The following is a 21,316-nucleotide window of genomic DNA, read 5'->3' as shown; positions in this document are numbered from 1 at the left end:
CGAAACAATAAACAAATAATAGACGTGAAAAACATGGTTCGAGGTTCTTGATGATAACATGTGATACTGTGTGCACTAAAGTTTTAAAACTGCTGTTCCTACCAACCTAATACGCATGGAAGGAGAGTTCACAGACATTTCAGGTCCCCCATAGCCCCTTTACAGAGCAACTTGGAGATTACATCCAAGTCACCGGGAACAGTACCCTTATCCCACATGCTTCATGTTTTCCTCGGTTGCCGTTTCAAACTTTCCCCCTTTCATATTTCCGTTATCACCCAGTATAGTATACATTGCATCTACGCAGTAAATCCACCTGATCCTCCCTAAGGTCAGATCCAAACCCCCAAAGCCAGCCGCTTTGCGCCTGTCCTATCCTGTCCTTTCCTCTCCTGTCCCGTCCAGTCACGGAAGAAAGGCTCTTAAGAAGCTTTTACGCCTTCTTCTTGGCCGCCGCCGCCTTGGCCTTGGCTGCCTTCTTCCTGTTGCTCTTGATCATCACCATGCTCAAAAAGGAGCCGACGACGGATGCGCCCAGGAGGATGAGGATCACGGGGATGCGGATGGCCCACTCGCGAGGGGGGAAGACGTTTTGGAGGGGGTGGTCGGAGTCGACGAAGGGCTGTTGGTGATTCCAATATTAGTTTGTTGTTGTGTGAGGAAGGATGGGACGGGTATTCCTGGGGTCTGAAAGGGCGTTTCTAGCCCAGACGAGTAAGAGGTTGGAGTTGGGGGACTTTTGTGAACGCACCATCAACAGAGTCCAGATGGTGTAGTAGAGGAAGACGAAGGTGGCGGCCACGAGCATGGCGAGGCCTACGAGTTTGTCGAGCTGTGGTCGTGATAGGGGTTAGCAGTGTTCGGCCATCTAGTTTCCAGGCTTTGGGGGTTCGGATAGAACAGAGCTCGAGTTAGCAATTGAAGCATACCATTGTCAATTGATCGGAAAGGTTGTTTAAATGAGTGACGTGGTAGTTGGACAAAGGTGGTTTGGTTGTTGGAACGGAAAAAAAGTGAAGTATCGTCAGTTGTGATGACACCTTGACGGAGATAGGGAACACCAATACACCTGCACTAACAGCGACCTGGCCACTACGGAAAGCTCCAGCTGCCGTCGCGAACCGTAGCGTCACTGTTTCAGGGGTGGCGCGTTGAACACAAGCGGCTCGCTGACGTTAGTGGGCCCTGATGGCTTTCTCAGAAGGGACAGCCCCACTCTTTTAGCGTTCTGGCCACTAAACTCCACACCAGCCTCGTCAAGTTTTGGTTGCGGCCACTCCCGTCACGTCCACAGTTGCCTTGCCTTTGCCTTGTCGTAAATCGGGGTTCCGTTGCAACTTGCGCGAGGCACCATAATTCTTTCCTTTCTTGCATCTTAGTTTCCTTCCTTGACGATACACTATCAGCCACACGCAGAACATATCTGGCTCCGACAAGTCATTGACGAGACCTCAGGACGCCCAACTCAACTTCCAGCATATCGAATACTTGGTTTGGACGAAAGAAAACAGAGACAAGGGTAGTTCTTCACGATGGCTTCGGCAGACAACATGTCTCCGTCGCGTAGCCATCCCGACGACGAGACCCGGTCCCCGTCTCCCAGGCCCCAGTCACCTCCCCCTAGGGACGAAGACGGCTCTCGATCCCCCGGTGAACGTACACCCTCACCTCCTCCCCGCGATCCGTCGCCGTCTCGATCACCAGGCGAACGCACCCCTTCGCCATCTCCTCGCCGTGATCGCTCGCTCTCTCCAAGAGATCGGTCGTACTCACGCCCACGATCCCGTTCGCCTACACCTCGCAGCCAATCGCCTCCCCGACGCCCTGCCCGCTCGCCATCTCCGAGAGACGGCTCACCGGCGCGCCGTGATGACCGCTCACCCTCCCCTCGGGCACGCTCGCCGCCGCCACGCCGTCATTCCCGTTCTCCTCCGCCGAGACGACAATCCCCTCCGCGCCGTCGCGATGCCGGTGACGACTACAGACCGGCAAGGAAGGAGCGCACCCCGACGCCACCCCCTGCACCTGTCAAGACCGAGGAGGAAAAGCTTGCCGACGCCAGAGCAGAGTACCAGAAGCTCTTGAACCTACGCAGTCAAGGTGTCTACCTGCCGCCGCACAGGCTTCGTGCCCTCCAGGCCGCTATTACCGACAAGAAGACCAGGGAATACCAGCGTATGGCTTGGGAGGCACTGAAGAAGTCTATCAACGGTCTGGTCAACAAGGTCAACACTGCAAACATCAAGTTCGTAGTCCCCGAACTCTTTGGCGAGAACCTCATCCGTGGCCGCGGTCTGTTTTGCCAGAGTCTCTTGAAGGCGCAGCATGCCAGTTTGCCTTTTACCCCCATTTATGCTTGCTTGGCTGCGATCTGCAACACCAAGCTGCCCCAGGTCGGCGAACTCCTTGTCAAGAGGCTCGTCCTGCGTTTCCGCAAGGCATTCAAGAGAAACGACAAGGCGGTTTGCCTTTCGTCGACCATGTTCATTGCCCATCTTGTCAACAACCAGATTGTCCACGAGATGATTGCTGCCCAGATTTTGCTGCTGCTGCTTGCAAAGCCTACCGATGACAGTGTCGAAATCGCCGTCGGCCTCATGAGGGAGGTCGGCTTGTTCTTGGAGGAGATGTCACCGGCCATCGCCCATGCCGTTTTCGACCAGTTCCGCAACATCCTCCACGAGGCCGATATCGACCGTCGTACGCAGTACATGATCGAAGTGCTCTTCCAGGTGCGCAAGGACAAGTACAAGGACAACCCGGTTATCAAGGAGGAGTTGGATCTTGTCGAAGAGGAGGATCAAATCACACACCGGATTGGGCTTGACGACGAAATTGACCCGCAAGATGGACTGAACGTCTTCAAGATGGATCCTAACTGGGAGGAGAACGAGGAGGAATACAAGAAGCTGAAGGTGGAGATCTTGGGTGAGGCTAGTGACGACGAGGACGAGGACGACGATGACGAGTCGGAGAGCGAATCGGAATCAGAGGATGAGGAACAGAAGGCGTTGGAGATCAAGGACCAGAGCAATGCGGACCTCGTCAACCTCAGGAGGACTATCTACCTCAGCATTCAGTCGAGTGCCGATCCCGAAGAAGCGGCACACAAGCTCATGAAGCTGCGGCTCCCTGCCGGCCAGGAGGCCGAGTTGGTGTCGATGATTGTCGAGTCATGTGCCCAGGAGAAGGTCTACTTGAAGTTCATGGGCTTGCTAGGAGAGCGGTTTGCCCGTCTAAACAGGATGTGGATGGATTTGTTTGAGGAGTCCTTCGCCAAGTATTACTCCACGATTCACCGATACGAGACCAACAAGCTTCGTAACATTGCTAGGTTCTTTGGGCATCTTTTGGCTACCGATGCCATTGGCTGGCACGTTTTCTCGGTGATTCACCTAAACGAGGAAGAAACGACCTCCGCGAGCCGTATTTTCATCAAGATCCTGTTTGAAGATCTCCAGGAGAATATTGGCTCGGCAAAGTTGAAGGCTCGCATGAGTGAAGAGACCCTCCAGCCCAGTCTGCAAGGCATCTTCCCTCATGATGAGCCCCGCAACATTCGCTTCTCTATCAACTACTTCACATCCATCAAGATGGGTTATCTCACCGACGAGATGCGCACTTTCCTGGCGAACATGCCAAAACCTGCCCTGCCAGCACCCCCAGCGGACTCCGATTCCGAGTCCGTGTCTAGCTACTCTTCCTATTCTTCCTACTCATCCCGTTCTCGCTCGCGTTCCCGGACGCCTCGGAAGGACACCCGCGGGCGTTCGCTCTCGCGCACTCCTCCTCGTCGTGGCAGGGGCAGATCCTATAGCCGGACACCGAGCCGGAGCCGGAGTCGTAGCCGCAGCTACAGCCCCTCCGTCTCTAGGTCCGTCTCGCGGTCTCCTCCTCCAAGGCGAAGGGCGGCAGACTCTCGGTCTCCCAGCCCGCCACCCCGCCGTGGCCGTAGCTACGACCGATACTCCCGCTCACCCTCGCGCTCGCGCTCTCGTACCCGCTCGCCGGCGCCTCCCATCCGCCGCGGTCATTCGGGAACCCACAGCCGTAGCAGATCATATTCGCGTTCGCCATCGCCCCCGCCTGCTCGTGGTTATCCCACCCGTGGTCGGCCCCCTGTCAGCAACAACGACAGAGCCGCCGCCGCTCCCGGCAAGCGTCACAGGGAAGGTTCCTATTCGGCAAGCCGCTCGCCACATCCCCCTCCCCAGCAACGTCCTCGCCGAGGGAGTTACAGCCGGTCACGATCGAGATCCCCAATACCCATTAGAGGCAATGGGACGAGGGGTAGGGTGACAGGCCGGGCTGGCCCACCTCCCTCTCGTGGTGGGCGAGATCGCTCATACTCGGGATCGCGAAGCCGGTCACCTCTGCCACCAGCAGGTGCCGCCACGGGGTCTCGGAGAGCTGTTAGCAGGTCACCAAGCCCGGCGGCGGTGGGAAATAACAAGCGGAGGAGATCGTATAGCAGCTCTAGGTCGAGGTCGAGGTCTAGGTCACCGGTTGCCAAACGGGGCAGAGTTGATTAGAGGTCCTCTTACCGTTATTAGGTGCTCCTGAAGGGCGACATAGGGGCTAACGGGAAGGAAGTGAAGGAGGTGAAGATTGTTGACTTGGAATATAGAATAAGCTACGAAATATGTATTGATACCAGCAAGCATTTGTTGTGAAAGAAAAGAAGGAGAAAGAAGAAGGGCTAGTAGTAGTACCAAGGCAAGAATGAGATGAAAAAGCGAAGGACGGTCGCGTTCACATTGGTTTGAGTGCTAATCATCTGTGCCTTTCTGATGACATAGTGACATCTCGATCGATATGTTGACTTGAGGAGACCGTATTTGAACATAGAATAAGGGGTATGATACTTTCTAACAATGCTACCTTGAACATCTATAAACCAGAGCTCCATCACGTATATGCCGAACTCCTCTACAAAACCAACCACCGGCACCCAGTTATGCCCAAACCAGTGAAGAAGACATGGAGACTAGCCACTAACCAGCTCGCTCTTGGGATAACTCGTAGTAGTCTCCAATGACTCCACCGCTGTCTCCGCGCCATTCTCTCCCTGAACAGGAACCGGCGCCTCTTCAGTCGTCTTCTTCACCTCCCCCTTCTCATCCTTCTTCTCCTCCTTCTTCGCCCCAGTCTCACCAAAAACCGAAGCCACAGCCACACCCGCAGCCGCAGCCGCAGCTCCAGCAGCAGCAACAACCCCAGCACCACCGCCAGCAGCCTTCTTCGCCGCCTGCGCCTTCAGTTCCTTCTTACTCAACTGCAACGCCCCCTTGGCCAACGCCTCCTTGGGCAACGGCCTGATAATCGGCTGAACCACCCACCAAGGCCTCTTATTCTCCCTCCTCGCTTTTGCCGAAGATTCCGGGTCGTTTTGGGAGTCTTCCGTTTCCTTGATCAAGGTCTCCAGCACGTCGACGTCGAATGACGAGCCACCGGTGCGTTCGTATTCCAGAAGTCCCTGGGCGACCTTGCGCTCGACTTGGGACAGGATGGCTTCGTATTTTGCGATTTCGGAACCGTTCCGCGCGCGGGCGAGGAGGTCGCGTACGTCGGTGTGGGTTGTCACGAAGTGCCGGAGGAGGTGGAAGCAGTGGGGTTGCATGGAGACGAGGTTGGGGGAGGTTTGGAGGGCTTTTTTGTCTAGGTGGGGGTTGTTGGTGGTGGTGGTGGAGGGGGTTGAAGCGGTGCCGTTGGCGGATTTGTGTTTCTTTCTTGGTGGTTCGTCACTGTTGTTGTTGGTTTGTGTTGTTGTTGTCTCGGTGGAGGTGGAGGAGGTAGCTTCTTCAAGCCAAGCAACATCATCGCCCGGCATGAACAGCGGTCTCCTTGCCGGCGGCTCCTGCTCCAGGACGTACTTGTAGATGATATCCATGTATCGCCTCAGCACAGCGTCGACGCGCCAGCCGCCCCTTCTGCCATCCTTGCTGCGCCAGTACTCCCTCCCTTCCTCGCCGACGGCAGGCGACCGGGCGAACAGGCCCGGGTCGCTGAGGTTGCCCTCGGCGCTCATGACGCCGTCGGCACCTGTGGTCTCCAAGCACTTCTCCAGGTCCGAGTGCTGCAGGATGTTGCCGTTGGCGAAGATGACCGTCTCCTTGGGCAGGTTCTCGCGCAGGTAGCGGATGTACTCCCAGTCGGCCAGGCCCGTCTGGTGGCCCTTTTGCTCGCGCCGCCGGCCGTGAACCGTGAGGATGCTGGCGCCGGCGCGCAGCACATTCTGGGCGTATTTGAGGGTGGCCTCCTTGGTGTCGAGGATGCGGATCTTGGCCGTGACGGGGATGTCGAGTTCCTTGTGCAGGGTGTTGATCAGCTCGAAGATGAGCTCTTGGTTCTCCTGCAGGAAGGAGCCGTATTGGCCGCGCTTGGCGATGCCCTGCGGGCAGCCGAGGTTGAGGTCCACGGCATCGCAGTAAGGGGCTACGAGCTTCGCGGCGGAGAGCAGGTAGGCGGGGTCGTTGGCGCAAAACTGGACGAAGAGCGAACGGTCGATTTCGGGGTTGCCGTCGAGGAAGGGAACGTAATCGGGCGAGCCTGGGCGGGGGCTATCGGCTGTGAGAGGGCCGCGGATCGGTTGGAAGTGGGAGTCGCGGTATTTGGGTGCCTCGGTAAACAGTCGGGCATGGAACATGGGTGTGTAGCAAAGGAGCGTATGTTGCTCTTCGGCGGGTAGGAAGGATCGAGTCAGCATGCGCCAGGCCTGTCATGAAAGCAACTTGTTAGTCGGGTTTTTTTTTGTGTAAATCGTTGTCACTAGAGATTGTCCACAACGGTAACTCACAAACTCCGACTGGTCCACCATGGGAGCAACGATGTACTTCGGGCTACCGATGCTCTCGTAGAAGGCCCTGCCATGGAGCTTCGTCTTCTTGGGCGCTTGGGTTGTCGTAGCCGCATTGGCCTCTGTTGCGCTCAGGTTGGCAGCGGCAGAGGCTGGCGAAGGAGATGTTGCCGCAGAAGGGGAAGCCATGGTGACAAAGGACCTGAACGGTAGACGAAGGTGGAGGAGAGTCCTCCTAGCGAGTATCGAGAGTGTAGCCACGGTGGTGGCAGGTATGGTACTTCCTTGAGCACTGGACGTCTGTGTCTATCAAAAGTTTACTTTTGTTTACAGGGCACTCACTGCATCAAAATTTAGGCCTTCTCCGCAAGGCTGACGGCTTATCAGATTCGGGGAGTAACCACCGATGATGATTGGTTGCCCCGCAATTTTCCCCACGAACAGGAGAATGCTACACCGAACAGGGGTCAACCCTCCACAAGGCGTGGGGGTTGTTACTTGTTAGGGATTTGAGCAACATTGTGCATTGCCTCTTCCACCAATCTCGGGGAAGAGTTGGGCAGCCAAGAACTTCCAACTCTAGCCTCGGCCGTTCTCCGAATCATCACAGTTCAACCCCATCTTTGTGTGTCGTTTTCTCCTCATCTTCCTGTTTTGTCTGACAAAGGTGTCAGTGTGAGCGTATGTGACATAAAAAGATTATGGTTCAAGGGACAGTAAAGTGGGTATGTCATGACAATAGACAGTCAATGAAGTCTCGGACGGATAAGTCTCAATAAGCTTTCTCTTGGCATTGCAGTAGTGTCAGTCAGGTACGGGCACGGGTTTACAGGAACAGCCGTCTAAGTGAAGATCAATTTAGGAATAGGGCATCTAGGCATATATACATACCCGTTTGTGCAGGCGCTGTGCTTCTACATACAACCACATAATAAACTCGGATATCGGGTCATTGAAGAGTCTAGGACGTTAGAGATGTGGAATCTTTCTCGCTTTTATAGGTATTTACGTGAAGGCTTTCAGACTACTTCGCCATGTAACTGCTGTTGGCCCCAGACCAAACTAGTACTACCAACAACCAGAGGCGATTGAAGCCATGGCAAATCAAGAATGCAGCAGGAGTTGCCAACCACTTGGACGAGACCAATTCAACATATTAAACTGTAAAAGATTCCACTGGTTTCCTTGGTGACTAAATTAGATAAAAAATGCTTAAGACATAAAAGAAAAATCAGAGAGGCCGACTGTGACGGGCACAACGATATCAAGCTGGGAGTCCAACAAGCAACGAAGATGCCACAATCTCAACAATATCAAATGGCTGTAACGCTTCCTGTCAAATTCAACATGCTGTGCTGGCTTTGAAATGACCCAGTTGTAGGTTTGCTATGACGTACGAATTTTGACTCGCTTCTCTTCCCGAAATAATCAAGGAAACTGAAAAACAAAATGCCACACCCACTCACTAAAAGAGATTTTGTTCGAAGTTGTCGATGCCCTTATTTCTTGCTTTTCCATATCACCTCGCTTTGGGCCAAATTGGACCCAGACTCCAACACCAATTCCGTCCAGATAGCTCAAAGATGACCAAGAAGAGACGCTTGCTCCTTTGAACATTTCTTTCTTTTTGCTTGACCTCCAACATATCGAACAGACAACTGCACTCCACCTCTTTTGTTGCACTTCGGGCAATTCACCGTCTCAACTTTCTGTCCAACCGACGCCCCGTGGGATCCCCTGTGTCATCGTTGTCGCCATCGGTCCAGCGCGAGTAGCCCAATGAAGGAGTGGTTGAGGCCATTGGAGGACCCTACACCCATACACGCGCCAGACAGTCGCTCGCGACAGCGACAAACACCGAGTCGTCCATATACACCACCATGCAGCCAGCTACCGCCCCATTTTCAAAAGGAAAGATTAGGATACTCTTGAGTGAGTCTAGAGGCAATAAAGCCTTGCTGAAAGCGACAAAATCCGAATAACGCCATAAACACCGAACAATGCTCTTTGCTGAGAGAAATAGGAAACGCCTCGGAAACGAGAATTATGGGTGAGATGCACGTTGAACCGCCGTAACGTTGGACTCGTTAGAAGAAGTGCGTGTAGATTTTAGAGTTCTCGTGAACTTCCATTTCCTAGTAAGAGAGCCAAGGTAAGCATACGACCAAGGCGAAGATAACGGTCAGTAAAACGTACCATCTTGAAGCTGTTGAGTTCTTCCTTGATTTGTTGGGCCAGCACAGGTGTCAAGCGATTGCAAGTGGCGACTTCACCGCGGCGATCATACTCCTGGCTGGGCCACGTCTCATAGAAGGCAATCCGTGGGCTGAATGTGGCGTTTCGCTTCATGGATCCCTGAGGTGTCCCAGGTGCGCTCTTGGTGTCCTGCCGAAGGCGAAGTGCTGTCACAAAATAATCCTCGTTACCAATCGGAACTTGGCCAGCTCGGTCGTCATTGTTGGGTGTGCTGGGTGCGCTGGAGTTGGGAGAGTCAGTGATGGCACTTGGGGCATCAAGTCCTCGGTTCTCCGCAGGTCGGGGAGATGGGCTCGGCGAGTTGCTGTTGGTGTCTGTATCGATGGTTAAGTCAGCAGCAGCTAACGGGCGTAATCCATGGAAGAGCCTTACGTTTCAAGATTCCCTTGCGAACTGCAGCAAGCACTTCGGCCCTTTCTCGTTCACCGCTGATAATGCTCTTCCTTGCAGCTGATCCCTCACTACCCAGGCTTCCCGCACGCTCCGTCCTAAGACCTGGCGCTCTGCTAGCATCGAGTGAATTCCTTTCAAGACGGGGAAATCCGGTACCGCCTCCGTTCTGGGAACGAACATCGGCGTTGACGTTAACCCTTTCCCTTTCAGCTTCAACAGTTATCATGGACACTGCAGCTCGCGAAGCGTCCGGTGCCTTTGCGTCGGCAGCAGGGACACCAGTAACGGACTTAGGTCTGAACAGTCCAGCAAGTGACCTGGTGCTCTTCTTCATGCCGCGTCCCATCTTTCGAATCATAACCGAAGCCGAGGAGGCAGTTGAGGAGATGGAGAGATTGTCGGTCGAGCCCCCAAATATCCTGGGGCCATATATGTTGCTTCCAATACCAGCTGCCTCTTGCTGCTGTGCGATACGGGCCTGCTCAGCATCTAACAGCTCATCGGGGTTCCGATCCTTGTGCAGTTTAGATGGGCCATTCTCGGCGTCCTGATGATAGACCGCTTTCCTGAACTCAGCCGCACTGCCGAATGAAAATGCCCGACGAAGTCGTGACGTCTTGCTCTTGGGCTTGCTATCGTTCTGACTAACAGCAGCGAGTTGCTTCGCAGCCGGGCTATCAACCCGCGGCGAGGGGGTCGTCTTTACCGGCGATGCCGAGCGACCAGCGGCGGCACCAGCGGTCGCGTTGCGTCCGGCCTCAGTGTCCATAGCCACGGGTTTAGAGAGAGGAGAGGGGTTAGCAAGACGCTTCGTGTTGGTAGCATCGGAAGAAGATCCTCTTGGGGGGATGTTGACCAGTCGAGCGTGATCTTGGCCGTTGCTGTGATGTTGTTCTGGGATAGAAGAGTGGGCGGGGTTTCCGGTGGGGTTGGCCACATTGGCGCTGCGGTTGGCAGACTGGGAAGGAGAAACCCTCAGTTAGCGAATCCTACTGGACGACTGCACGTATGATTGGACAATGTTTAAATGGGGGGGGGGGCGTGGCAATGGATAAGTATCCGGAACGAAGTAACTTACAGATGCTGGGCGGGTTCCACTGCTAGCAGTGCTGCGGCTCGACGAACGGCTATCAGTACTGCTGGTACGTGTATGAGCAGCAACTCGATCAACACTCAAGTTGTTGACCGTTCGTCCAGAAGTTTTGATTTCCTTTTCGCCAGTCTTTCGTGACTTTGAGGACATGTCGGCGGGCTGAGCAGCGTAGAGGGGGTTTAGGGGCACCGCAAGACCGGCGGAATCCAATGCAGGCATGCTGCTTCTCCTGGCTCTCTTGACATCCTCCCGAATTTGACCATGAGGGAGAAGCATGTCATCGACCGCTGAGCCCCCCAATGAGAAGCTATTTGGCCGGTGTGCGAGTGATCCGTTTGGACCGCGCAGCATACCGCTCTTTTGCTCCGATGTGTTTGACATGGTTGGTGCTGATTCATTCGCCCGTTGCGCTGGCCGGCGATACCTCTCTGGCGACACCTTGGCCGGGCCCGCTGAAGCGATCAGAGGTACCGAGAAAATTTCGCCTAGATGCGCCGAATGAGGCCGAGGTAAAGGAGCGACTCTCCTACTACTGCCCACTGAAATGACCGAATCGTCTCTCGAACCGCCGGCTGATTGCCCACTGCTAGTTGCAGCGCTGGGAATACTTGACATAGAGTTGCTGGATTGATATCGGGGACGCGCTCCAGACTGATCAAAGTTCTGTACTTGGGGAACGGATGGCGTTGACGAGGTACGGTGTTGCCTGAATTGGTGGTGATGTGTTCCGTGGTTGAGAGCTGGCGCGTTGGTAAAAGCGTATTGTTGCACAGAGCCAGAAGCTGGACGGTACACCACTGGTGCGCCGACCACACCAGACATCCCGTGTATACTGTTGTTTCTCTGGGACATGTTGTGACCATATTGTGAATTTGACTGCGACTGGGTAGGCTGGATGATGCCGGTGGAGGAGGCCGGTCTTGTCTGAAGCATGGTAGCAGTCCCGGATTGCCGGGGATAGCCTTGCACCAAAGCAGCCATTGTCAAACCTGAGCGATCTGTCGTCCCGCCGCCGCGATGTGAAGCAGGACGTTGAACGGTACTTGTAACTGAACGAAGGAGATGGTGTGATTTCAAGGAAAGTAACAGTGGAGCCTTTCGCTAACGAGGAAATCTGGTTACGGCATGTATTAGCATCTTTCGCGAAACGAAGTCAAGTTTGACAAGAAAATAGGAAAAGCGAAATGGCACAGGGGCCGAAGTGCTGTCGAAAGGCTGTCTGCCAGATTCGCAGATTGGTAGGTTGTGTTGGGGGATGCGGCGTCAGGGCTCCCGTCTTGTTGTGATTGACGGAACTGCTTGACATTGGAGGCAGTGCTAAGGGGAGAGTGGTGCTGTTTAGTTTGTTTGGGTACTGGCACTCACCTTTTTCCGCCGCTGATGGAGGCGAGAGGATGTGTTTTTCGACCTCGAACAGAGTAGGCCTTGTTGAGGGGATAGGTATTTGAAAAAGGTTGGAAGAACGATTGTTACTATAAAGCGACTGAAGGATGCCTGCGGCCAAGGGGGAAGATGGGTTGTTGGTGTTGCAGGGAAGAAGTCCACTATCACCGTGAACGTCTTGCCCTTCGGTACAAAGTCGAGTCTGTCACGACCCGCCCACAGCGATAAGTGCGATGGAGGATGGACGCAGGCAATGTCACGATTGACACCGGAAGATGGTCGATTATTGGAGCGAAAGCATGGGGGATGACCAGATGTCCGGGCTACTAGAATGGTCGACGCAGATAGTGGAGGAGAGAGGAAGCGATTCGGTGGAGCTCTCGAAGAGTCTCTCAGGCAGTCGAGCCTTGGATCCGCGGTTGTTGCGGAGTGTCGTCGGCCTGATCTTTTCCCCTTCCTCTAAGAGTCGTTGCGAAGAAGCAATAGACGACAACAAAGTTGACAAGAGACGGAGCAGATTGGACGGAAAAGTCGGAGAATGGCAAGAGGTCCACGACCGGGAGGAGGGAAGTGGAGGGCGGAAATTCGAGAAAGCAGGGGCGATTCCCAAACGAAGGGCGAGGCACTTGAGATGGAAGTTGAGGTTGGCCGAACTGAGGCCGTTTCGTTACGCGGTAGAGGTAGTGGTGACTGGTGCTTGTGCTTGTGCCTGTGTTGATAGGTAGAGGTAAGGTAGGTAGGCACTCCAGATATGTAAAGGCATGCAGGGAAGCACGGGAACCTCTTGTGCAGGACAGAACGGAAGGGTCCGACGAAGAGAGTTGACTGTGTCAGGTCAGGGCAGGGCAACCTCAACCTCAGCGCGAGAAAAATAAAAGAAAAATCCGGGGAAGTAAACAAACGTGTGTCGACAAGCTCAGACCCAAACAAAAACGCAGGGGAGATCGAGGGAGGCGGCGCAAGAACGAGAGACTGATGACGATTGGGGACAGATGGGATGGGCCGTGGCGAGACGAAAGTTTTGACAGATGACAACTTCACCACTGCAAAATGTCTGTGGAGGAGCAGTGGGAGCGCGAGTGCGTTGAGAGGGCACAGCGGACGGGCACGACGGAGAGTTGGGAGGACGGGCGTGCAGGCAGGTGTCAACGGAACAGAACCTCAATGGCCACTGGTGGACAGGAGGGAGAGTGGATGCACAGGTGGATGCCCTGGACTGATGGGCCGTTTTCTGCTCTCGACTTTCTCGGGAAACCGGGGGAAACGGACACTCAGAGGTGGACCCGATGCCCCCTGTCATCTGCACTAGGATATGGGAAATAGTGGAGGTGCAACGCTCGATACAGTAACAATACCGTTCATAGCAGCAGCAATTCAATGTTACGGCTCGAGTTCCTTTTCCAGTCCATTGACTTTCATGTTAGTGCTAGTTGACGCCGTGTTCACATTCCTGTCTAGCAGACTGTTCTAGTAGGTAGAGGTATGGATAGCCGGGACACTTTCATCATGTTCCAGCATGATACTTATAGAAGGCGCTCAAGGATGCGGACAAGAGGGACGATCGATGTAAATGGGTAAGGTAGGTTCTTTCTTTCTTGTTTCATTTGTTCAAAGGCTCGGCGCAATTCGATCCGGGTGGGAAGTTCAAGACACGCAGGCATGGCAGCGCCTTTACTTGGCAACATCTTTTATAAGGTAGCGTCCAGACAACCGGGACCAAGAACACCACTGCGCTTCCATCTTCAATTACAAGCAATCTTAGCAACCGTACATGACCCACCAGAAGAGAATACGCTTATCTGAAAAGACACTGGTGAATACCTTATTCGGGGAGTGGAAGCGCCTTCATCTTTAAATATATTTTCCGTAATCTCTCTCATCAGTCAATGCGCCGTAGAGTCCTATTCCGGTTCTGGTACGGTGCGTTCCTGATCCCTTTACAGTGAAAACATCTCTGCAGCTGATTTCAGTCTTGCCTTGCCTTTACATGTTGCTCTCGTCGTCAGAGACTCCCGAATCATATGTCCGATCGATGAATCTGTCGGCCGTTGAACAGCGAAACCGAGACGATATCATGTGTACATAGCTATCAGGAAATACCTAATGTATCCATCAAGCAACTGAGAGGGGGAAGGATGCGCACATGTTGTTACATGGTGAGAGCTGCTACTGCAATTTGAACCGCAACGAGCACATCCGAATTGTAGTGCAAATATTGGATATTACCTGCATATATCATCGTCGTTCGGTCGAAATGACCAGCGCAAAACAATACAACGAGCTGCTTAAAAGCGGCGGATAGAAACCGGAAGAAACGGATGCTTAGAGAAAGACAATGGCAGAACCAGAGGAGTCAAGACGAACAAGCCATCAAAACTTTGAAAAACACGGTAACTTGACTGATATTTGTTTTCCCTTTATTGCCCTTTCCCCGTGTTCTCGCTTGCTCAGAGTAGGTAAAAGCCGCAGAAGTAGGTCTTCGCTACCACCATCTCATCTTAAACATGGGCCTTAATTGGCACTTAACAGCCGCTTGATATTGCCCGCGACGCGCCATTAAGACTCGTCGTCATCATCATGAAAAGGACATGTAGGGTTTACCCCAAACTGGACCCAACCCCAGAAAAAGCTTTTTTGCTCTCGGCCTCGGGTGTCTTCAAGAGTAGGGATCGATCAGTAATAACTGCAACTGGTAATTTCTGAAATTTCCAGAAATTTCATACAAAAATGGACATTTTTTCATTAGTTTCAGGGCACGTAACTAAAATGCGGGTTTTCCAAAGTAAGACTAGGCTCGACTGGGCTCAACTGGGTATATAGACTGGGCTCTTAAATCCCCTAAATCTGTGTAAAATCGATTTATCCAGTGATAAATGTTGGCACTAGATTTTACTAGCTTTTACTACATTTCAGGGACTAGTTAATCGTACTGCAAATCGGTTTATTTCGTAACTATACCTCTATATATATACCCTCCTCTTACTTACTCCTCCTCTCCCCTATCTTCCTAATTACCTTCCTATATATATTTATACAATTACTCCTCAATTTACAATAGTAATTCGTCCCTCTCTATTATACTTGAACCGGTGAAAGATTTATCGAAGTTTCTAAACTTCTTGCCATTCATATAAATAAACGTAGCTATATCTATCTTATCAACAGTAAGGCGGTTACGCCTAGGATTTTCGAAAAAATTTATAGCAAAAAAAGCTCGTTTACAAGGTACGCTATTAACTAGCGTATTAAATACTCTAACGGCGATAGGGGCAACGACAAAGCCAATATCGAATAGTATACTCTATTATAATTTAAGATCGAACTAATAATAATTCTAAATATTCTAATTCAGAATATAAATACCCTTACGGATATAGAAGAATAAGAAATCGCCCAGCAACTATTCCTCTATAACGCTGGATAGAATTTAAATATATCATTTAGAGTAATTTAATATAGTAGTTATAATATTAATAACTATAAGACGTACTATAATAGTATAATCTGTAATAGTTATTAAGTATAGAAGAAATCTTAACTAATTGAGAGAGGTTATTTACTTTACCTTACGAACTATATATAATTTTTCGAACTTTTAAAAGTAATAAGGATTTAAAGAGGCGTGGTCGCGCTCCTAAGAATCGTAAATAGAGACCCAATATAGTATAATATAGTTAACAGTACTTTTATTGGATTTTTATATTAATTAGACTTTATAAACCGGCGCTATAAACCTCTTAAAGGTTCTTAAACTGTACTAAAAGTACGGGCTCTTAATAATATTAAATATAATACTTAAATAAATAAAGTTTCGCCTACTAATACTACAATGCGGGGTAATTTATTCTACTAATTATTATTATAACGTACTTATTTAACGAATGTACATAATATAAATTCAATTCGCTATAAGGACTATACCGATTTATATTATAATTCCTATCGTATAATTATACTAATTTAGTTAATATACAATATATTTAAAATAATAAATAAATAATAAAAATAATTTATTACTTATTTAACTAATATAATAATAATTTTATTATAATATTCGACTATAAACTAACGTAACCATATAAATTGCAATTTAGAAGCGCGAAAGAAATTTATAATAACTGTAATCTATTAGGTTAAAATCTTAAAGGGTTTAATATTAAGTAAATTTTTTATTAAAAGCTATAATAAATACGAATCACTCAAAATTTAAAAAAACGTTTTTAAATCAGTTATTAACCACTTTAAATATCGTATAGCGGGCGGCAACGTAAGTATCAGTAATGAAAGTATTAATTTTAATTAGGAGATTCATTATATTATTATAAATATTCATAATAATATTAACCAAATTTATAATAATATATTTTACAGCTTCAATATACTAATTATATTAAAAGAAGAATACTTTATTCAATAGGTAAAGGAAGGAGATATTAATAATATAATGGCTAACGTAATTATTAAACTTATCGAAATAAATATTAGTAAAGTTAGCGGGCGAAATATATTAATCGAATCTTTACTTCTTTATTTACTTATAAATAAAGGGTAGCTAATTAATAATTATAACTATTGCGTTAGGAAGGGTATAAATAGGGATAAGGGTATATAAGAAAATCCTTATAAGTAAGCTTTTAAATAGGTTAAATAGGCGGCTATCGAACAATATAGCTTTAGTAGTATATTAGTCGACCTTCTTCTTCTAAGCGCTATTCAAAGCGACTGCGTACTAGCGAATATCTTTGTACTTTTCAATTTGCTAGCGAAGGTGGTAAATATAATCTATCTTACACTTTTTGAAATAGGTTTGTAATCTAGTAACGTTAGTAAATTAACAGTTATTATAATAGTTGTATTAGGCAGTTTAAACCGCGCGCCCTAGTTCATCTGTTAAAACGAACTCCTTGAGAATTGCCTCGCTTCTAGCTTGTCGGACTAGGGGCATCACTAGAGATATCATCAAAGAGATAGGGAGAAGGCTACTAGGTAGAAGCTGGCAATAAAAGGGGATCAGGAAGCAAATCGGTATATTGAATAGTTGTGAAATAATCAAGTTGTGTGCAGATTCACCAGAGTGCACGGTCCCTCGTTTTAGCGGTAATTTCAGCAACTGGTAATAATGTGCAATAATCTCATTATTTCGGAATCAATCGATCCCTATTCAAGAGTCCATATATTCTGATGGGGGCATGCGAGCCGGATTGGTGTGATTGGCCGGGCTCATCAGCGCTCCCCATGGCAATGGCATTGGTCCAAGTCGCGCTAACCAGGTCCGTTTGATGCAGGGAGTTGGGTATTCCGCTTACAAAACAGTGCTGCAGCCGATATGTCGCTGAGCTGCGCAGCCTGCGGTGGTGTCCGCAATGTGGTGTGCTGGTGGTGGATAGGCATTGAATATCATCCTCTCTTCGTCCATTCATGGATCTCTTTGCTATTATGATCTGGCCGTGATCAGCCTTGGGCTTTGCTATATCCGTTGGGTCAGCTGATAGCAATGGTATTGTCGGCAATAACGTGGTCGACTTGCCGGAGCGTGCGGAGGACCAAAAAAACATGAGGAAACAAAGAAGAAACGTGTGGAATGAGCAAGGGGTCCGCAAACCTGGAGTCCCGGACTGATGCCAAATTCGATGGTGGTGACCCCCGTGTTGTTTCCCCAGGCACTCTTGCACAGTGGCTGCCTCGTCCATCGAGGCCGGGAATGAGGGCCGACTAGGTAAGTCGCATCGAGCATTCAACCTCCGGGTATCGTGGGATCGCGCGATGCAAGAATCGTTGCCAACGAGCGTCAAGACGCTTACGCGATTGAAGGCGACGGCCAGTCAACCAGTCAACAATTCTGTGTCTTTCGAGAAAATATGTGACGATATCGTATCGGCTGCCAAGAACAAGGTGGGTGGTGCTGTGGTGGTGCCGTGGTGGTACCCCCGTGGTGGTACCCTGAGTGAGCGCGCAATATGTGACCCCTCTGCGGCCCTACCAGCTCTACCACCTCTACCACACCTCGACGACCTCTGTCCCGTCTTCGTCTCCATTCGGGATACTCAATCGGTCGGCCAGATCTGGAGTTCGGCTCGTCGTCTCTTCTTTGTGCGACAGGAATATCGTGATCATCAGGGGCAACATTCCGATCTTTATACCCGCCGTTTTCTCACCACATTGATGGATATTGTCGATGCGCAAAATCAAAAGGCTCTTGCTTTTGTGGCTTTGGCCATTCTGCCTGCTAATGTAGGGATTTTAGATGATGCATTACGACCGCAGGACAGCGCAGGACCGCGCAGCGTCGTAGACCTAAGTAGGAATGGGCAGTGCGGGAGGGTCAATGCCTACCGATACGGGCTGCAGTACATGATGTAAGTTACTGTACCGTAAGTACAGTCACGGCTTTAAGTTCCATCTGCATGTTTCCAAAGCCGAACTCAACGTCTCGACATTCAACCTCGCCAGCGTGGACAATGCAATCACATTCACGTTCGCCGCATTTCGCAACGGCAGCGGCAACTGTTCGCTCAACGGCTCTGCCGACTCCGCTTCCTTTGGCAACATAATATGCGCAGATCTGTTACATTAGTCCATCTGCCAACCACCGATCATCTCGACAAGTAATGTCAATCCAACATCGACCCAAATAAAACAATCGTTATCAGTAGTATTTGTGATTCAACAAGTTTTTGTCCGTGTCTTTATTCCGGTGCTTGACCGTCAGAGACCTAGACCTACCTAGCCTCTTAGCCTTGGAAGCTGCATGCCCCTTACGTGTTGTCTCACTTGGGGGACGCCCAGGGACGGACTCAGGAACGCGAGGGTCCAATTGAGACAACAGGAGTCATGATGCTGACTGTTGCTGACTGTAGGTATAATTAGCGAAAGGATAGCTGGATATCGAGGCTTATCAGGGATGAAAATACTAACAACACGTCAGTGAGTTCTGGAAATGTTCCGATATCTTCAAATCGTGTGGAATGATGGCCCGATATGGAGACGCTCTTCACCCCCTTTCATCAGCGCGGTTTCATGTTGTGATAGCCGGTCGACATCAGAACAGTCGGACGGTGAACGTGGGAGTTTGTGACTGTATTGGCAAGTGCTACGAAAGTTAAAGCCAGCAGCAAGTCCAATTGGTATCTGAACCCGGCCTGGAGCAATTAAAGTGCGGGCTAGTGCGATTGTTAATCATGTTATGCAATTACGCCATAATGCGGCCCTTCCTGCTGCCTCCATCCCGTGCCTGCCTCCATCCCCAAGACCCAAGCGCTCCTGGCACTTCAAACCTCCCGAGAGGAACTTCAACATGGCCACTTCTGCTTTTTAGACATGGATCCCTGACAGGAGTTCGTTATTTTAGCATCGAAAAGAAGAAACAAAAGCCAACTCCGTCTACGATCGGATCTCTATTCTCGTCTCGTCATCATGATCTTCCCCCTGATCGCCTCCCAATCTCCTTCTCGTCTCAGCAGCCCCATGTTCGGATGATAGCGGAGCATCCACCAATCCACCGGTTCGACGGGAATGTTGTTGGACGTTGGGAGTTCTGAAAGGTTCAAGGCAACCTAGTCAAGGCAAACTCAGAAACCCCGACTTTGTGTGCTCGGAACACAAGAGGAACTGGAGGTGAGAACCATAACCGTGCCATGTCGACATGGACAGGCATTCAAGTTCTACCGCATCTCCATCATCGTCATCGCCCTCCAGCATCATCATCCAAACACACACACGGGCCATCAGTAGCCCAAGTCTAGGTACTTCTACGTAGAGGTAGCTGGCAGCTGACAAGCTGGCTCCTCTTCAGTTCGCCTTCTCCCCTGTTCATCCGGCGACGACATGCCTCTTCCTCCTGTGCAATGCAGAGACACAGCAGCGGAAGGCTGTCGAGACGGGCCAATCCCGCCCGCCGTATCATGTCCTCTTCATGCCCTCATCCGTCTGAATGCAAGTGCCTTCAGCCCGCTTCGGAAGGCAAACATGTCCATCGCCAGTCTGGACTGTTGAGCTTCGCCAAGCTCTGCCCGATCAATATAAGCTACCAGCTCACCACTGCATCACCGGATCCCTCCGACCAAACTGATGACGGTTCAAGTCGTAGGCTTTACCGTTCGTGATGTTGCCGGGTGGCCTAGTGTGGACTATATATATCATCTGGTAACACGGCGATCAACGGTAGCAGTAACGACCTGCGAGCTCCTTCTACGGCGTCGGCTTTGGTGGGTCGGCCCCCTATAGCACCCACGGCACTCGTGGTTATACACGTACCAAGCGGCCAGTTATCGTCCGATTGTGTTTGAAGCTGGACCCAGCACGTCGTCGCCTCCTCGACAACTGAGGGCCCCTCCATCAGAATACGAAGAACGGCGGGGCAAGCACGTGGGTCAGGTCTTGTTTTCCTGCCCTATTGCTGCTCTGTGCCCATGGCTATTGAACCCTGGACATACAGCACTTTGCTATATAACTCGCAAGGTTATGGCTTCATGTATGATCGAATGGCCCTGCTGCGCAACAATGCACTGCATATCTTGTCTCCGAGCGGTGACCGGTTTGGGAACCTGTACTCAAACCAAGTCCCGTTCTCAGATCCGTGAACAACAACAAGCATTTACCCAGCTTGGCGGGTTTTTAGCTATCCCGTCCGCCTCATATGCTTCGCCAGCAGCGTTTCAGTCCGAGCAGCAGGAGTATCAGAAAAATCAGCGAACAAGGGTTACGCCTCGCCTTTACCGTCATCGTCTCACTGCGTAGAGGTAACTATAAGATGATGACAACAGTCAGTCAGAAAGTGAATGGCCAGTGTATAAAAGACACTCCCCGCCAATAACTCCTATAGCCTTGAATGCCAAGGCCAGGCCAGCCAGCCATCAAGAGCTTTCCTTACCCAGTTGGAATCTCTGAGTGAGCTGACGACCTGGAGATACCATCAGCTAAACACATCACAGAAGACGACGACGCCATTGTCAGTGTCCAACCATAAAACATTTCTCCCTCCCTCCCGCGGCCGGGAAACCACCAATGTCTCGCCAAGAGTTTTTCCTGTGACACCCAACCCAACAACGGGCGGTCAAGAAGCTAGACATACATCTTGGTGGTGGTGGTGTAGTAAATGGTGGCTTGTTTTACCTACTATGGCTTAGGACCCTACCAGTCCAAGGTGCCTGCCTCATCTTGATTACTTCCCCTCTTGACTTGGTTGTTTCATATTCCGTCCGCCTATCGGAACCTTGGATACTCCAATCAGATAATATTTTACACTTTGATATGCTATGCTTGACTTAACGTGGTGCATGGAGTACACGCATCCCTCATCTGCTAGCTAGTAAGAGGCCAAACTCAAACTCGAGGAAACTGTAAGTACTACCAGGAGACGCGGTGCTTTCCGTAGTTTTGTACAAGGCCGTTGTGTA

General features: G+C 50.6%; 6 protein-coding genes across 6 annotated transcripts; 2 read left to right on the top strand and 4 right to left on the bottom strand.

Annotated features, from left to right (window-relative positions):
* Positions 1–24: 24 nt before the first annotated feature.
* On the bottom strand, positions 25–1,125 carry B0H65DRAFT_472323 (dolichyl-phosphate mannosyltransferase polypeptide 2). The gene is made up of 3 exons (XM_062827145.1): positions 930–1,125; positions 752–832; positions 25–622 (listed from the first exon to the last, which is right to left on the bottom strand). The coding sequence occupies exons 1-3, from the start codon at positions 930–932 to the stop codon at positions 434–436; spliced, it is 273 nt and encodes a 90-aa protein (XP_062679371.1). The 5' UTR covers positions 933–1,125; the 3' UTR covers positions 25–433.
* A 2,263-nt stretch (positions 1,126–3,388) lies between these two features.
* B0H65DRAFT_472321 (uncharacterized protein) lies at positions 3,389–4,855 on the top strand (the record flags this gene model as incomplete). The annotated part of the gene is made up of 1 exon (XM_062827144.1): positions 3,389–4,855. A coding segment is annotated over exon 1 (1,034 nt), but the record flags the coding sequence as incomplete, so codon positions are not given.
* Positions 4,841–7,128, bottom strand: B0H65DRAFT_590577 (dihydrouridine synthase-domain-containing protein). Its single transcript, XM_062831071.1, has 2 exons — positions 6,797–7,128; positions 4,841–6,715 (listed from the first exon to the last, which is right to left on the bottom strand). Exons 1-2 carry the CDS (start codon positions 6,983–6,985, stop codon positions 4,988–4,990), a joined length of 1,917 nt encoding a protein of 638 aa, XP_062679369.1. The 5' UTR covers positions 6,986–7,128; the 3' UTR covers positions 4,841–4,987.
* A 1,531-nt stretch (positions 7,129–8,659) lies between these two features.
* B0H65DRAFT_258805 (uncharacterized protein) lies at positions 8,660–11,857 on the bottom strand. The gene is made up of 3 exons (XM_062822589.1): positions 10,524–11,857; positions 9,425–10,403; positions 8,660–9,366 (listed from the first exon to the last, which is right to left on the bottom strand). The coding sequence occupies exons 1-3, from the start codon at positions 11,517–11,519 to the stop codon at positions 8,906–8,908; spliced, it is 2,436 nt and encodes an 811-aa protein (XP_062679368.1). The 5' UTR covers positions 11,520–11,857; the 3' UTR covers positions 8,660–8,905.
* Positions 11,858–17,001: 5,144 nt separating this feature from the next.
* Positions 17,002–18,080, bottom strand: B0H65DRAFT_472314 (uncharacterized protein). Its single transcript, XM_062827143.1, has one exon. It carries the CDS (start codon positions 17,609–17,611, stop codon positions 17,057–17,059), a length of 555 nt encoding a protein of 184 aa, XP_062679367.1. The 5' UTR covers positions 17,612–18,080; the 3' UTR covers positions 17,002–17,056.
* On the top strand, positions 17,685–18,815 carry B0H65DRAFT_578028 (uncharacterized protein; the record flags this gene model as incomplete). Its single annotated transcript, XM_062830716.1, has 2 exons — positions 17,685–18,277; positions 18,303–18,815. The coding sequence occupies 2 exons, from the start codon at positions 17,685–17,687 to the stop codon at positions 18,493–18,495; spliced, it is 786 nt and encodes a 261-aa protein (XP_062679366.1). The 3' UTR covers positions 18,496–18,815.
* Between the last annotated feature and the right edge of the window lie 2,501 nt (positions 18,816–21,316).

This window comes from Neurospora tetraspora (genome assembly GCF_033439725.1).
Source record: "Neurospora tetraspora strain CBS 560.94 chromosome Unknown B0H65scaffold_6, whole genome shotgun sequence".
Classification (NCBI taxonomy): domain Eukaryota; kingdom Fungi; phylum Ascomycota; class Sordariomycetes; order Sordariales; family Sordariaceae; genus Neurospora; species Neurospora tetraspora.
The sequence above is the reverse complement of the archived record's forward strand: the minus strand, read 5'-3'. Positions and strand labels throughout refer to the sequence as shown.